Source organism: Triturus cristatus, chromosome 12 (genome assembly GCF_964204655.1).
Source record: "Triturus cristatus chromosome 12, aTriCri1.1, whole genome shotgun sequence".
NCBI lineage: Eukaryota > Metazoa > Chordata > Amphibia > Caudata > Salamandridae > Triturus > Triturus cristatus.
In genome coordinates this window covers 10871406-10889788 of record NC_140595.1, presented here as the reverse complement: position 1 = coordinate 10889788, position 18383 = coordinate 10871406, and the positions used below count along the sequence as shown (strand labels likewise).

The window sequence follows — 18383 nt, the reverse complement described above, 5'->3', positions numbered from 1 at the left end:
TGAAAGTGGTGAGCATTTGTGCATTTTCTCCTTAGACTCCTTTTGAGAGTCAAGGATGTTTTTGACATCAAGACTTAGTTGATTCCAAAGTAGCAGCTGAAGACTGCAAGCTTTGAGGCACTTTCTCCTTTGGTTTTCACAGAACGTTCGAGGTCCGAACCACCTTGTGGTTGAGGCAGGTTCAGGAACCCTCAAGTGTCAAGTCAAATTTTATTCGATTAATTAAAACCATCAAAGTACATATCACAAAACAAAACAATTCAGGCACAGCACATACATACAGTAAAATGACTCAATCAGGTTACTGTGCCTTCCTTGAAATTGCAATAAAACATCATATAAAAGAGTCGAGCCCCAGATAGTCCCTAATAGAAGAAACCAGAGTTAAGTGCTCCAACCAATTTTAATCAGTCCTGGGAATTAAATAAATATCCAAGATAAAAATTGACCAGATCAAAACTTAACCGTTATCAAACGAGGTTAAAATAGAATAGTAAATGAGTGACATAAGTCCCCACTATGGTTCGGTGGTAGCTTGTTCCTACACCTAATTGCGCCTACTATATAGCTTGCAACCCCAAAACACACCACTGGTGTCGCCAGAATTTGCAGATATGCCAGTGCTGGCCTAACTTGTTCAAAGTTGTGACCTTTTAGGGGGGAGATAGTATATTTCTTACGTAGTGAGTCGTAATAGGCACAGAAAAATATCAGATGGAGAGTATTCTGTTCAGAGAAGTTGTCACATGGGCAGGGACTTAATGACCCTTCTTTAAAAAACCCTTTCGGAAATGCTAGGAGCCAGGGAACCATGTTATGCTTAAATCTTATTAATACAAATAGATGGTAAGGTTTGTTTATGTAAGATAAGTATGGTTGCAACTGTCTACCTAGAGTCAGCGTGACAAAACTTCTCACGGTCGGATTTACCACTTCCCTTTCCTCCCTTATCAGACTGGATCTGTCCAAGAACTGCCGCTAAAAACCTCTAATGGCTGACTTGCACAGAGCTCTAGGTCTCAAGAATAAGTCAGGACATCCATAAATTTCCATCTGGGTCTTAATATAACGGACCCATGGTATGTCTAACCCCTTATCTAAAGAAATACAGTCTTGGATGATCAGTTGATTAAGATTAGGTGCAGGTTGAGCCCAGATTCTTAACCAAAACAATAGGGGGGCGACTGCGATCTGATCAGAAATAAAACCAACTCCTAGGTCCTCATGTATATTAAAAACTGGGGTATAATTCGGAACCGACAGCAATCTACGGAAGAAAGTATTTTCAACCGCTTGGATTTCTCTAGTGTCTGTGTACCCCCAAATGTCGCTCCCATGGGTCACCATTGGGAGACACTTAGCCTTGTAAAACTTCAAGAGGGCCTGGAGTGGCTTAGAGCCAATTCTTTTTGCAAAGCTTAAAATAGCCCCAGATGCTCTAGCTAATGTGTTCTTTTTGTGCAAGCGCTGCGTGAGCCACGTACGCCGATCATCAAAAAGAACCCCCAAATACAGGAAAGCAGGGACTTTTATTAATTCCATGTCCTTGCAATAGAATTTGGCCTTCCTTGCCTTTCCTGAACCAATGGTGTGAGAAAGTGGCTCTGTATATACTGTTCCCTAATAGGTACAGGGTGTACAGGGTCCACAGTCCCCCAGAGGCTGATAGAGGTCAAAGTTAGGTATGACCTTACTCTCAAAAGTGGTAGCTTGGTCAAGCAGTAAGGCAGTACCAGAGGACAGTGTAAAGCATTTATTGTACACACTCAGTCAGCAAATGGTTTCACACACTCAATAACTGAACTCTAGGCCAATGGTTTATATATATAAAATATATGCTTGTTTTATTTTTAGAACCACAAAGGGGGTAAAAATATACTTTCTCAGAATGAGAGTTTGAATATAAATACTTTTGTCTTAAGCAATAAATTTGTGTAAACAGTCACAGTTGGTTGCAATAAACAATCCTATTTCCTAAACATAACAATGCATTGAGCTCAATGGTAAATTCAGGTTATTTGTAATAAATTACTTTTCAGATTACTTTTGGAATTCCAGGTCTGGCTCCTAGAACCAGCCTTGGGTCAGTATTCAGTATCAAGTGATGAAAGTCGACTTAATAACTGTAATGATTTTTAAATAATATTTAGCTATTTCAAAAGTTAGCACTTAGAAAATATTTCCAAGAAAACATTCAATGGATCTCTATGGCAAGAAATTCAAATTGCAGGTAGAGTACTTTATCGTTACTTTAGTAATCCAGGACTGGGTACCTAGACCCAGGACTGGGGTCCTTATCAAAAACAGGTAAGTAATTTCGTTTGCAGAAATGGTACGATTTTAAAAGAATATTTCAAATTTGCAAAAAATAGACACTTTGAAGAAATTTCACAGAAAAGCAGACAATGGTTTCCTATGGGAGAAAAATGAGTTAGAGGTAAGTATAGTTGTGAACACTTTTCAGGGTCAGGGCTGGGCACCAAGGTCCAGCACTGGGAGCTCACCTAGGAGCAGGTGAGTAAATTCGTTTTTGTCACTTGGCTGATTTTCGGTGAATTTTTGCAGTTTTGAAAAGTTCACACTTAGAAGATTTTTGAAGAAAAAGCCAGTCAATGTTACCCTATGAGGAAAATGAAGTTAGCGGTTTAAGGGTAAGTACTCGACTGGCAGAGTTGAAATTCCGGGCATGGACTCAGGGGTCCCCCAGTGTTAGGTAGGTACAGTTGGTTCACCCTCAGCGGTTTCAGGACGGCCGGGTGCAGAGAGAGTTAGGCCCAATGTTATCCTATGAGGGATAGGGGGGCCTTGGTTGGTGGCTGCTGTCTGGCAAGCCACGCGGCTGTGGGAGCTGGGCTCCTGGTCACTTACTCAGGGCAAGTGGGGAAGTAGGTTAGTGTAGAGAGGGCACTGCCAGGGCCACTCGGGCGGCTGGGTGCAGGGTGCTTTTGAGCCCTCGGGCGCTCAATGGAAATCAATGGGAATGTTCCGGTTTGGAAAAAGGCTGCAGGCTCGGGGACGAGGATGTTTCAGGTGCCACCACCACTTCGAGAGGTAAGTTGGGTAGTTGTAGGTTAGGTGGGTACCCCGGGATTGGGCACAGGGGGCCGCAGGGCGCCGGGTGCAGGGGTGCCTTTTGACGTCGGGAATCTTACCCTCTGGTTGATCGCGGTTGGGGTGGCACTTGGTTCTGAGGCTGCAGGCTTCCTCCGGGATGTCGAGGGGGGTCCTTGGGTGCCGGACTCGGGGTCACAGTTGCCGTGGGGTCGTCCTCAGGGTCTTTGTTCACTCCGGCACTGGCCAGGCTTGGCCGGTGCAGAGTGTGCTGGGTTCGCGGTTCCGGGCTGCTGCCAGGGGTTAGAGATAGGTTTCTGAGTAGAGCCTCTACTCATGGGAGTCCCAGGGGCTTAGAGCCAAAAGGTAGCCAGGTCCTCCGGGGTTGGTGAGGTTGCTGGCCACGAGAGATGCCGCGCTGGTGCAGGTACGAGAGTCGACAGGCCGGTAGGGCTGGGGCCAAAGCAGTTGGTGTCTTCTTCTCTTTTTTAGCAGCTGCAGGGCAGGTCCTTGTTCTTCTTGCTCTTCTTGTAGTTTTCTGTCTGGAATCTAGGGAAGGAAGGTTCAGGGGGCCCCTAAATACTAGATTTAGGGGCGTTACAGGTAGGTGAAGGCCAGGGACCAATGGGTCCTTGTCCTGGGGTGGGTACACCCCCTATCCTGCCTCTCTCCTGTGGGAGGGGGGCAGTAGCCTAATCCTGATAGGGTAGGGCCTCCCATCTTCAAGATGGCGAGAGCCCGGAGATGTGCTTCACCTCGCCTCCCCCACCTGAGGGGTGGGGTGGGCAGGCTGGCACATCCCCTGTCCTTGTATGGGGTTTCCGGCCAAGCTTCCCGCCAGAGTGGGGGGTTGCAGTGGCCTGGGGAAACTCCAAATGGCGGCCTGCCTTTGAAGCTTCCCTTTGCTCATCCTGGGGGAGGAGATTTCTCACCTCACCCAGGATGTGCATTGTTGCAGGCCCGGGAGAGCAGGGGCTCTCCCACCCAGGGGTCCAGCAACGTGTCTGCTGTGTGGCAGCCTGGGCAGCCTCAGAGCAGACGTGGATTGTAAGTTAGCTGTAAGGGGGCATCTCTAAGATGCCCTCTGGGGTGCTTAGTACATTAAATCCTACAATGGCATCAGTGTGGGTTCAATGTGCTGAGAAGTTTGATACCAAACTTCCCAGGCTTCAGTGTTGCCAATATGGTGCTGTGGAGCTCGTGTTTGACAAGCTCTCAGCACCATGTACTCTTAAATGACAGCACTGCACTTACAGTGCCCAGGAATGGACCCGGGTACTGTAGGGGCACAGGGCTCCTGCTCCTGTGCCCAAACCATAGGCATAATGCACCCAGCTAGAGGGGTGGCTGACATATGCCTTGGCAGTGTAGGTGATGGGCATGGTACACAGTGATGTGTGCCATGTCGACTCTTTGTTTTGTCCTGCACCCAGACACTCAGCCTGCAAGGGCAGTGTGTGTGTAAGGGTACAGGGCCTCTGAGGGTGGCACAATGAGTGCTGCAGCCCTTAGAGGCCTTCCCTGGCCACAAGGCCCTGGGTACCTAGGGTACCATTTACTAGGGGCTGACATGTGGCTAGGGTTTGCCAATTTGGAGTTTGTGTGGTTTAAGGAAGGAACATAGGCCCTGGGCACCTGATTGGCAGGAGCCCAGGGTACACTCAATCGAAGTACATTCAGCAATTTAGCAAAAAGTGGGGGCATACCATGCAAGAAAGATGGCACTTTCTCACAAATGGACATAGAGTGTGATTTTTTAAAATTAGTAATCAAGTCCAGGGACTCCATAAAATCAATAAGACAGTTTAAAAGCGTTTGCAGTCCCCGCGCAGTCCTTGACACCAAGACCGCGTCATCAGCATACAGTAGTGTGGGGATCATTTTTATTCCAACTCTTGGGATGTCTTTACAGCATGAAGTCAGGGCGCCCCCTAGTTTGTTGATTTAGAGTATAAATAACAGGGGGGCTAAAATGCACCCCTGCCGGACCCCTCTTTTGACAGCCCAAGAGTTGGTTAGGCTAACATCTTTATTATGGCGTACAACCGCGGTGATATTTTCATGGATGGTGGCCAGAAAGGAAATCAGGTCAAAATCTAAACCTATGTTTTGTAGGGTTGCCCAAAGCTTTGATCTATTAACAGGGTCGAAGGCCGAGGTTAAGTCCATAAAGGCCAGATGGAGGTCCCCGTGCTTTGCGACCGTGTACTTCCCTACCACCAGGTGAAGATTAAGACATTGACCCAGCGTTCCCTTTCCTTGCCTGAAGCCGTATTGAAGAGCAGACACGATACTGTTTTGGTCAAGCCACTCTGTGAGGCGAGCAAGGACAACTTTCCCCATGATTTTAGCCACGGAGTCCAGAAGCGAAACAGGCCTGTAAGAGGCCGGATCGTTTCTGTCTCCCTTCTTAAAAATCGGTATAATAACCGCTTTGGCCCAAGACAAAGGAAAGCCAAACTGGGTGGCTGCATTAAAAACATGAGTTAAAATTTTAGCCCATAACTTAGGATCTGCTCTATAGTCGGCCGGTACTCCGTCAGGGCTCGGGGCTTTCCCCCTAGATGTTGACATAATCGCCTTAGTAACCTTGTCCAATGTAAAAACAAGGGGTGCGAAGCAACAAAAGCCCCCCCCCCCCCAGCTCTCCCCATGGAAGATGGTATGGCAAAGTTACAAAATGATAAGAACCCATCCAAGAAGTAAAATTCTGTGGCTTCCCAAGTTTCCTGGAGGGCTATGATATGGTGGGTGGCAAGGAAGAGTTCCCAAGTGGTGTCTCCCCTTTTGGGCCTTAGGCCCGCTATATTCCATGATAGGACTTTTATACAGCCTCCCTTAGTTGGCCACCGAGTGGGGCTAGAATTGGCAGTGCCAAGTAAGGTAGGCCGTGACTCCATAATAGGAGGCATAATTAAAATCGGAGGGCTAGTCAAGGGGACATGTGTTTCTACCTCCGTCATTTCCTCTGGGTTCAATTTGTCCACTAAGATTGAATTGATAACAGATAGTCAATCTTGAGTGTCTAGTCCAGATAAAGCCTCAAACCTATTTAAAACTGGAATTTGGGTACTATCTCCTTCAGTGTTCTAAGTGGGGGATTGTAGAAATAACCAAGTGGCAGGGCCCAGATGGAGGTGTCAGACAGTGGGCACATATCCAGCGCCCTTAAGATCATTTGAGCAACTACAGGGCTTCGGAAATTGACAACCACACAATCCCCCCAATGTTCTTTGGAGTCCGCCCCACCCACCCAACTCTGCGCACCATTATGATATTATTACTCATGGCTATCCTAAAACCTTTATGCCTGGATAGCCAGTCAACAGTTTTATTTCGGAGTTGGGTCCAGGATTCAGATTGATCTGGTCTAAGCAGGAGAACACGAGCCAGAACCACTACATAGGGACAAGCTGCTGGTGGCAGATCTAAGATGTCCTGTGAAGGCTTGATAATCACAGGGTTTGAAGTGATAGTGCCCTCCCCATATTGATGACCAAGATTCAGGGAAGGATTGGCATGTTCTGCAGTTAGTGGTCCTTGCGGGCCCCCCGACATGGGCAGGTTCCGTTGGTCTGTACGGGGAGCATTCACCTGTCCGCCTAATCCTTGGCTTCCCATGGCCACTAGCGGACGGGGCGATCTCAGCATTACAGTGCGCGCACTGCCAGTAAGATTTTTACCTGCCCCATGGGCCACATCCCCCATGCAATCCCCAGCAGGGCCACTGCACCTTGGCAACGAGGGTGCCGCGGGTGTCATACCCCCCCTCCCCCCCCCCCATAATACTACAGGACCCAATTACTTCCGGGTTATCCGGGACTTGAGAACCTTTTAAGAGGAGGGACAATTTTTCTTCAATTGCCCCTAGTTTATTCCAAAAAGGTGCTAGGAGGACAGTAATTAAAGTCTCCAGGCGTTTCCAATGATCAGGATCACTTCCGTAATCTACCAGCATGGGCGAACCGTTACAGGGTTTAGGGGAAGGATTTTCACGTGGTCCCGGGGTTTGATGTTTGAGTTTGGCTTTAACCTTACCCCTTTGTACCACACCGCCCCTTGTGCGCTTTGCAGGTGGTTCCCCGTTCCCTCTCTCATTTTTAATTCCCCACCCAGAATTCGATGTACATACCACATTTCCCTTTCTTTAGCGGTTCTTTTAGATCTAGTGGCTCGTTCACCCTGTGCTACTCGCGGCATCATTAAGGTGTGGACTTGGGATAAGGCAGGGGAAGCAGGAAGATCTGGGCTCTGCACAGGGGGCAATCCAACCAAGACCCCATGCACACTCGACCTTGGGTCTTGATTGGACTCCTCAATACTTAAGGTAACCGCCTCTAATACCCCTGAGCTAGCAGTGAAACCTTTATCCGATACGCCGGCTATACCGGCTTCTAAAGAACCCTCAAGTGATCGGAACCAAGACTGTAGTAAGCCTGCCTGCCTACCATCAAAATGGATAAGGATAGCCCATTTAAACTGCAAATGCTATCACGCCAACCAGCTTTCCTAATTGTGATACTGAGGAAAGCACAGACTACATACCGGAATGAATTGTGCCAACTTCATATGGCATTGAGGACAACAGCAAAATTATGTATTTTCCATCCCCATCACCCAAGGAGACATTCTCATATAAGCTCGAAGGGTTAGCATGCAGTCATCAGCATTCAACTGTAGTAGATGAACAAGTAGCTTACCTTCAGAAACGCTCTTTCTGGTGGATAGTCTAACCACGGATTTCTTGCCTTGTGAATACCCCGTAGTGCCAGAGAGGATGTGGAGATGTTTCTCAGCTATTCCACGGCGTGGCAGTGCGTGATGTGCAGCTCCGTCCCATCCCTCAAGTGACACAGGCGCCACAATATAACCACCACCTCCATGCGTCAACCTCACTTTCTTTCTGAAACCTGTCCTCGCCGTCGGACACGGAGGCCTTAGGAATTAGATTATGCCAGTGTGCAGATCTTGGAGTTGAAATCTTTTCAGTACAGCCCAGAGGACTCCATCCACAGAAGGAGGAGGGTGGGATGGTGAGCAATCTGCAGTTAGATAGATTATCCACCAGAATGAGCGTTACCAAAGGTAAGTGAATTGTTATTCTAATGGATGCTCCTAACTGACGTTTCCTCACCTTGCGATTAGATACCAAAGAAGTAATTACCCAGGTGGTGGTGGGTCTGAAGAATGTTTCAGACCAGTAGGTCCTGCAGGAGTGAACGGAAACAATGTCCCTCCTGCAGACCTGCATTCCAGGAAGTAGCACTCCGTGAACGCGTGGATTGATGCCCAAGTCACAGCCTGGTCTGACACAGGCACTCCTAAGACCCAGCTCAGTGACAGCAGTTCTGATCTCGGTGGAATGCGTCCGAGGCATTCCGGAGGCCGTTTCATAGTCAGTACATAGCAGATTTTTATTCAAGGCACAATCCATCTGGAGATGGTCCATTTCTGCACTGCTCTTCCCTTCTTCTCCCCAGAGAAGTCCATAAAACCTGTTGTCCACCCAGTGAACCGTGTTGCAATCGATGTAGAAACTCAGAACTCAATTGGGGTCTGGATGATGGAGTCTCTCTTCCTCATTGAACGGATGAGGAGTGAAAAACGTAGGCAGGGTAATGGGCTGCCAATGTAGAAAGGTGTAACAATATTTTGGAGGAATGCAGTCCTGGTCCTTTGCACCAACTTGTCTGGGAAGAAGGTGGTGTACGGCTGGTGGACAGAAAGTGCTTGCAGCTCACGAACATGATAAGCTGATATGATTGAAATGAGAAACACTGTTTTCAATGTGAGCAATCTTAAGGAGCAGCTGGGCATAGGATCGAATGGAATGTGTATTTGGAATGTAAGAACCAAACTGAGGTCCCACTGGGGCTTTACCAAGGGTTTTGGTGGGAAAATATGAACCAGCCCTTTCAAAAATTGTATCAGAACAGGCGACTTAAACAATGATGGTGTCTCAGGTAACCACAGTAGGCATAGCTGATATTCTTTAACTGCTGCACAATAAGATGATGGAAAGAGTGCTGCAACTTTTCAAACACTCACCCCCTGTCACAGATCTGGGTTTTATCCATTGTTCTTTTGCTCACCACGCCACCCCAGTTTGGACGAAGCCATATGCAAATCAGTCTTGACCCTGTTCTCTATGAGAACAGTCCAGCCCAAACTGCCAAGCCAGGTCCACCCTGGATCGAAAACAAGCACCCTGGGACCGGTCTCTTTAACTGCTGCCACACCAAGGCCTTGCTGAGCTAAAGACAAGGAAAAAAAGAACATCAGACAACTGGGCTTGTAAGGATTGACTATGCCTAGAAGAACACCAAACAACAAACTTCTCCCAGCATCCCGCTTAGATGGTTTTGGTGGAGGGACGCCTGGATGCCAGAATTACATTTACTACCTCTGGAGGAAGTTAAAAAATGGTAAACTACTGTCCCTCAGTCTCCAAGTATAGAGGTGTAAGTTGTTCACATTAGGAAACAGGACCTGCCCTGCTGCTCTTACTCGTAAAGAGGCAGCTGGATTAGCAGACCGATGCTCAATGCCAGACGTTCTTGGTACAACATTTTCGTGGCCCAATCTGGTTCCACTAGAATGACTTGGACCTGGTTGTTTCTGATCTTCTTCAGAACTTTGGGTATTAGAGTAGAGACAGGAAGGAGTACAGGAGTCCCAAGCTCCAGTCCAACGGAAAGATCTCCAAGGGAAGGTTTGCCTTGGGAACTCCACCACATAAAAGCTTGGACACAGCACATTCTCGCCAATAGTGAAAAGATCGAAACAAGGTTCTCCCCATTGCTGGAATACGCCATGTGCCACCTCGGAGTGTAGCGGCCAATTTGTGATTTGCTAGGCCACCCCGGATGAGTTTGTCCGTCTTGCCGTCTAAAGATCCTGCCAGATGGTGTACAGCCAGGGAGAAGGCCTGCAAACTCAGCCAGTTCCAGAGGCATAGAGCCTCTTGACATAGGACTCATGACCATGCCCCGCTTGTTGCAGTACCACATCACAGTAGCATTGCATGTAAAAACCTGACCCATTCCCCCCATGATGAACGGGAGGAAAGCCTATAGTACCAAGCAAATTGGCCATAGCTCCAACAGGTTGATGGGGAGGCGGGTTTCTGTCAGAGACCCGAGTCTCTCCCAGCTCTCTTATGGCCTCTCCAAACCAGCAACAATGACCCAGCCATGACTATTTGATCTGGGTACAGTAGAGAGAGAGGTCTATTACTGGTTCAACTGCAGGACAGCAACCACCACTGCAAATCTTTCAGTCTTCCATGACACCTGGATGGAATTTGAGAGATTGACCTGGTGCTAAGCCCAGTGAGACTTCAGAGGCCGCACGTGCCGCCTGGTGTGCCCCAGTGACAGGATGCAAGAGGCCAAAAAGCCTGAAAGCCGTTCTCACTCAAAGGTTGAAACATCAGATCATAACACAAATATCCTGGATTTCCAGAGGAAGAAGGAAGGCCAGGAATAGGATGCCTTCAAATAGGAAGGGAGTCTCTCTGAATGAGTCAGATGTGACTTTGGCACATTGACGGTAAATCCAAGGGATGTCAACAAGTTGGCTATCATCTGAAGATGGTTCACAACTGTTTGAGGTGAGCATGTCTTAAGCAACCAGTCGTTGAGAGGTATGGGAATACTGGTATTCCCAAATTCCTCATATGGACAGCTACCACTAGCATCGTATTTGTGAAAACCCAAGGGACACTAGTAAGGCCTAAGGGGAGCAAGGAGAACAGAGGGCTCTTGATGAAACCGGAAGTATAATCTCTGGGACTGCAGGAGAGGTTGTGGAAATAGGTATCCTACAAATCCAATACCACCATCCAGTCGCCCGGATCAGGGAAGACAGGACTTGGGTCAAGGTGAGCACCTTGAACTTGTCCTTCTCGAGGAAGAAGTTCAGGAGGAGGAGGTCTAGAATAAGACAACATCCTCCATCGTTCTGTGGCATCAGAGTATAACAGGAATATCAGCCCGTCTTGATCTCTGATCCCAGTACCCTCTCTATGGCTCCCTTTGCTGGAGATCAAGACCTTCTGCTGCTCTTCTAACCACCATGAAGAAAGAAGATATTTTCCTCTGAAGAGGTGCCTGGTGGGGATTTAAGTTCAGTGTCTGGAAAAGTGTCAAGAACACTTGCCTCCTGAAGGTCCAGAAATAGACTCTCATTATCATATAGTTGCAATTCATCATTGTCATAGTCGCTGTCCTTTGAATCCGGGTCTGAAAATCTATGCTGCAAAGGGGGCGTGTCAGAAACAGGATGCTGTGGAATAGGTCGAGGTCAGCAGGACGTCAATGTAGGTCATGGTGGATTACCTTCTGACTACCAACGGACTAATGGTTCACCTTTCGGCAGCAGCAGTGTCGCTGCCGCCATCGACACACATGGAACTGGCGCAGTAGTTGGTACTAGGGTAGGAGTCGGAGTAGGCGTCTGTCCCGAAGTCAGGACAGACACTTGAGCTAAGTTGAAAAGCACAGTCCACGTCAGGGGCAGATTTGCTGCCAGGAACTCGACTGGGGCACCAATTGTTAGGTGCAAGCCTCCAAGCTGGAGAAAAATTTTCTAAGGTTGAGTATGTGTGCAGACGCATGATGGGGTTTGGATTTGTGACCCACAGTCATCCCTGAAATGAAAAGTTGTGTTCTTGGCGTAAAGTACGTGTAATATTCCCAGTTAAACACCAGAAGTCAGCATTGTGCAAAGCATGTGAACTGCAACAACACATGCTGGCCTGGTTCAAGGCCAGCACTCCCCCACTGCAGCCTCGTTGTTCAGCCGGACCTCCAGCCTCCAGCTCCGTACCAAGGTTTGAGCCAGCCGCCCGTCCCGGCACCGCTGCTCAAACCCCTGCAGTTCCTCCGTTGTAGGTGCTCCCCCTGTCCCTCCTGTTGCCTTGTGTGCCCTCATTGTGCTCCTGTTGTTTTTCTTCCTCATTCCTGATTATTTCTCACTGTTTTATTACACTGTGCATTGTGCCTTTGTTGTGCCTTGTTTTTCCCGCCGCTGCTGCCCCTGCGGCCCCGCCCCGTTCCTGCCCACTCCCGCCCCCTACCTCTGCTTCCGCCCCCCTCCCCTTCGTATGGCGATCGCTGCACGTGCGCCTAAGGCAAGCCCGTCTGCACCTGTCCGCGCCTGGACCAAGCCCAGCACCAGACTCCCTGGCCCCCGCGATCCCCACAAGTCCCAACGCTGCTACGAGGCCAATACCCTCCACGCACTCAATGCCGGCCGAAATTCCACCTGCTTCCAGGCCTCCCCGAAACTCACCTACGGACCCTTCACCTGCCAAAACTGCAGCTTCACCAGCCAACCTGCACGTCCTGCCCATCTCAACACTGCAGGCCACAACTATCTCAGCTGCATACTACTCAACACCCGTCAGACCACAAGCACGCCGTCGAACTCTGGGACCTGCTCGACTCCTCCGCCCCGGACGTCGCCTTCCTGATCGAAACCTGGATGAACACCTCCTCGGCGCCTGACATTGCCATAGCCATCCCAGACGGCTAGACGACAAGTTCACCCGCAGGGACCGAAACAACAAACCAGGAGGAGGAGTCGCCATCGTCCACAGGAACACCATCAGAATCTCAACCAACACCGAAGACTCACTCAGCATGGCCGAACACCTCTACTTCCAGATCCACGTTGATCACACCACCACCCTCGGAGAAACCCTCGTCTACAGAACCCCGACCACAGTTCAGCGAATCCATCGCCGACCTCATCAGGACGCATGCCCTAGCCTCCACAGACTACATCCTCCTCGGAGGATGCACAGGTGAACAGCAGGCTGAACTACGGCAGCGCCCTCTACGTAGGAACCACGGTTACACTACAGATGAGACTCTAACGCATACAAAACGCCTCCGCACGCCACATCCTCAGACTCCCTCACCACAGCCACATCACCACCCACCTGAGAGATCTGCATTGGCTCCTGGTCAACAAGAGGATCACCTTCAAGCTCCTCACCCACGCTCACAAAGCACGCCACAACGCCGGACCAGCATACCTCAACGAAGGACGGTCCTTCTACACCCCGAACCGCCAGCTTCGCTAAGCCAACCTCGCTCTCGCCACCATCCCACGCATCTGCCGAACAGATCATTCTCCCACCTCGCTGCCAAGACATGGAACACCCTCCCCGCCCACCTGCGTCAGACCCAGGACCTGCTGACCTTCAGGAGACTTCTCAAGACCTGGCTGTTCGACCAGTAGCTGCTTCCCCCACCCCCTTAGTGCCTTGAGACCCTCATGGGTGAGTAGCGCACTCTACAAATGATTGATTGATTGATTGATTGATTGATGCTGCAAAAACAAGGTTGCATTTTCACCGTCAGTCAACAGAGGTGGAAATAAGCATTGTTTTCGACACCAATAATGTCACTGATAACGAGATAAGTAACTTCACCAGTGTCTTCATCAGTGGTGTTATTTGTGAGGTCATATCTGTATCTAGATAATAAAGTCTATTGCATTTCACTCACAAGTAAGAAGCTTGCAGTTCTACAGCTCTGGTCCCCACAGTACTTTGAACACCACACAATGCGATATCAGGGATCAGCCGGCTTCCCTACCCCCAGAGCATTTAAGATATGTAAAATAGGCACCAGCAGAAGGGGGTGGAGGGTAAGAAATGCATTCACTGTGCCTCTACATCCTCCCAGGCCCAAGACGACAAGTAAATTCAGACATAATCTGTGGTTTACAAAGTCCTCTACGCTTCCCAGTCTAATGTTAAAGTAAAACGAGCGAAGAACAAGTTGTGCAATCTTGTGAAAAGAAACACTGTGTCGGACAACTAATCCTGTTTCTGTTTCAGAATGACTCCGGCGGTCCCCTGGTGTGCGAGGGAAGAGTGGAAGGCATAGTCAGCCATGAAGGACCAACTTCACCTCCAGCGATTTACACACGGGTCTCCAAGTATTTGAAGTGGATCAAGAAAACCATTGGTAATTCCGGTTGAGTTCCAGCTCTGACTGTCCGGCTCAGCTCCTTCTCTGGCAGCTTCAACGATGAGAGTTCCCCCTGCTCTGACTCTAGCCCACCCCCCTCTCCTCTGGTGGCTCCTGCACTCTGACTGAGCTGCCTCTGCTGCAGCTCTGACACTCAGGCACAGCTCCCTCTACTATAACTGAGCCCCCCGTCACTCCAGATGAGCGTCCTCTACTCCGACTGAGGTCCTGCAGGCTAGCTCCAACACTCTGGCGGAGCTCCTGATCTCAGTGCTTCACACATCCAAGCTGCAGTCAGCCATGGACACCTCTGAACTGTTTCAAAGGTCTTTACTGGCCTACTGAAGGGCTGGCGCTGCGACGACATGCTAATGGCAGATTGTGCACCACACAGGGGTGATTTACGTTAACATACCAGACCAGTTTCCAGTGCCCCGGCTTGAGACAGATCTGCCATGCTTCAGCTTGGATTACATGTCTACAGCTTGTATGTTATTCCCCAATACACACACCAAGCCAAACACCCCCACACCACAGGTCCGATTCCTGAGCTAGAGTGGGGGTCACCTTCCCAGAACCATATCTAAGACCGCAGTCCCTGCATCAGACTCGAGGCCACACTCTCCATGCCAATCTTCAGGTCACGTTGTCCGTGCCGCGCCTCAGATTGCATTCTCTGTAGCAAGCATCACACGACATCACCTGTCCCACGTCACAAGTCACATTCCCTGTCCCACACTTCAAGCCAAACTCTCCATGCTTCAGGTCACATAGTCTGTAGCACATCAGATGACATTCCCTGCACCACGTCACAAGCCATATTCTCTATGCCGTGGCACAAGTCCCAGAGTGAACACCATATCGAAGACCAAATGACAGACCTTTTTGTCAACTTCAGGTGCCACAGTGCAGCCCAGGTTCCCTGAGCCTTTCTTCCGGTCACAATACCTCGCGACGGCTTTGGTTGCGCCCCACATTCCACAGCACATGTTGGCTCGGGCAGCCACACCTCAGTTCACACTCTCCACGCCACACATTAGGCCACATTTCTATGTCCCACCTGGGGTGACTCGAAATAAACTACTTTCCATATGCCACCTAACTGGCCACGCTTCCTCTCTCACGCGTCACGCTGCATTTTACTCCTCGGGTCACATTTGCTGTGCACTGCTCGGATCAATTTGCCCATAACTCAGCTCTTATCGCATTACATGCCCCACAACTTCGGCCATATTTCTCATACCAAACCGAAGGACGGAATGCATACACGGCTCAGATCGGAGTCTTTCTTACACATATTAGGTCAAGGAGCCGACGCCATATGTTCTGTTCACATTCTTTCTGCCACGGAGCAGGTTACATTCCCAGTACTACGCCTCAGGTTAGATCGTCAGGGCCACACTTGGGGAGAGGCTCCCCATTCCACGAGTCATGTCTGAGTTTCCACATCACACCCCAGTCTACCATTATGTTCAGTCCTGTCTCCACCAGATCTTCCGCCCAATACAATGTCGTGCATTCGTTGCAGCACCGCCCCACCTGCCCCGCCTCACCACCTCAAGCTTACAACTTCCACTGGGGCACCAATGCATGTTCACAGCCAAAGTCGCTTGTCAACAACAGGAGAGGGGGATGGCTCATTATGTTACATATTGGGCTGTCTGAGACCAGACCTGTACACATAGTTACAAAGTGTAGGCGCCATCCAGGCGTAGAGGAGAGTCAATCAATCAGGGTTTGTAGAGTGCGCTACTCACCCGTAAGGGTCTCAAGACGCTGGGGAGAGTAAAAGGCAGGGACAGACGCAGGGCCAAGGGCGCAATAACACAAACCGCTCACATCTATACTAGTGACCCACAATGGGCAGCAGCACACAGGAATAGGGAAAGACACCAAATCTAACAGCTTCGTACATGTTACTGGAGTCTCAGCCCATACACACACTTAGGGTGGAGGGGATCTGCATCACACGCACGCATTTTCACATTTGTTTTGCAGATTAGCAGACTGATTACCCTAGTCCCAGACTCAGGCTAAATCCAATACTGCAACAATCAAGCAATGTAGCAAAATACAAAAACTGTAAGGAAAGCAAATATTTGCATGCCAAAATTCTCATTAAACAAGCCCCTGTATCACCATCCGTTACCCCCAAAGTCTCCTCTATTCTTCGCACGAGCACCAGGTCGCTTTTCTTCAGAACCATTAAACCACCCTGTGTGTGGTTTATAACAGGCTAGTTTCCCTCCAGGTCTGTGCGTTTTCACTGTGTTCCTGTGCCTGCTTTTACATTGGTGTACAATAAAGCATGTAGCATCAACCTGAGTAGTTTGTGTGAAGTGTTTTTTGATATACAAACTCACATTTCCAAGTCTGCACTCTACCCGTGGTCTCTCCGTTTATTTCCCTTACTCACTGGAGCCACTGAGGCAGGTGCTCTGAAGCCATCAGTAGTGGAATGCACTGCAGCACAAATAGATTCAACATGCATCTCATATGAAAAGGAATAGGTTACTTACCCTGTAAGCACCAGTTCATAGCATGTAGTGCAGTAGCTTCACATGCCCCGCATACTCCTGCCATCTAGTGTTGGCCTTGGACATTTGCAAGTTGTCTTTCCAGTTATGAGGTATAGTGGTTCCTCACTATGTTGGCAACGCACATGGGCACCGGCTCAACTGTTAGATTGGTTTCCGCACAACGGGTAAGCTTAGAGATAGAACATTAGATATGCATGTTGGGTGACTGTGAGAAAGTGCCCTCTTTCTTGCATGGTATGCCCCCACTTTTTGCTGAATTGCTGATGTTCTTTGACTGAGTGTGCCCTGGACTCCTGCTAATCAGGTACCCAGGGCCTATGTTCCTTCCCTAAAACTGCATTGAAGCCTAAATCTAATTGCTATCTCTGGCCACATGCCAGAATGCACTTGCAGCATGCGCCGGGTGAGGCGCAAGTACACGCCCATGTGGGTGTGACTTATTTCAAATAAAGGTAGGTGATCAATAGCTTGGCTGCCGTGGTTTCTGTGATGGGAGGCTCCTGATCAAGGGCGGAAGCCCGAAACGCGTTGAGCCGCGTATTGGGAGGGACTGTTGTCTACTGATCCCGCTGTGGCCTTCGTGATAGACGTTCGCCCTACGGGAGGGCATCCTTACCTGGGGCTACCTGTTGATATAGATATATATATATTCATATAGCTACTAAGTTTCATGGTCCTTTTCCAGTCAGTAGTTTGAGAGTATAAATGTTTGTCCATTTTAGTCAACTCTGTCCGACGCCATGGCTCTCTTTTTATAGTACTTTCGAGCACCTAGCACTCTAGATATTTGGGCACTTTTGCACTTAGGCACTTTAAGTTATTTTAATTCAACATGACTGACATTTTTCTGATAAATTAAGTACTTACTTTTCATTGAGTGGTTATGCCTCATAATACGCTAAAACTATTATCATACCTACGAGAGGCAGCTGGGTCGATGCACTATGTACTTTAATCTTGTTTTGAGGTAGAGTATATTACTGCAGCCATAATTTTGACTTATGACAGCATCTCAGCACATCCTGATTTAGAGTTATTCATATGAATTAATTTATTATTAGCCGGAGGGGAATTCGGATATAGCATGTATTTGATGGTAACATTTTTTGCACATAATTTTGTGTACAAACATTTTGTGTACATTGTCCTGAATTTAAGGGAAATGGAAATATGCATAGAATTTGTACACAGAAGTTTTTATAGCAATTTCTTACAGTGCTTCTTTGCAATCTCTATTGCGGCACATCATAGGTTTAACTGCATTAGACTTTTAAACCTAAGTATTTATATATGTGCATCGAAAGAGGAGACCAGTGACCAGCGCGATCGTATCTGCAGTCGGTTGTCAGTTACTATCACTGAGTGTTAAGTAGTTAAAGTCGTGGTTTTTAGCCTTTTAAAAACAGGAATTGCCGTAGCGCGATCACGTGATCAAGGCCACGTGTTGTGGCCGAAACACGCCATGGACAACACTTTCAATAAACACACATTTTGGCACCGCATCAGTTGGAGTCCATGCCCGCTTCTTTTGGAAAGTTTGGTAAATTGCGCGATTTAGTGTTGATATATATATATATATATATTTATTCATATTCCAGATGTAAGGTGCTCCCAAATTGAAAGTGCCACACACAGCGCAGGACTTAGAAGAACATTGCAAGTGCGATGCGAAATCTGCTGCTTATTCTCACAAGATGCCAGGTCAGTGATAAAGGGCGGAGGACTGCCTGAAACGCGTTTGACAAAGGATTGGCGAACTATTGGCTGTAACTGAGATGTTGGTTGCTTTGAAAGACTTGCGAATAAA

General features: G+C 48.6%; 1 protein-coding gene across 1 annotated transcript in view; it reads left to right on the top strand.

The window, feature by feature from the left end:
• The window catches only part of LOC146772170 (mast cell protease 4-like), a 40848-nt gene extending 24492 nt beyond the window's left edge, over nucleotides 1-16356 (top strand). Inside the window, exon 5 of the mRNA XM_085637682.1 lies at nucleotides 13904-16356. Within this exon, the coding sequence (XP_085493808.1) occupies nucleotides 13904-14047 (144 nt within the window). The 3' untranslated portion in view covers nucleotides 14048-16356. The remainder of the gene's footprint in view (nucleotides 1-13903) is intronic.
• Nucleotides 16357-18383: the final 2027 nt, after the last annotated feature.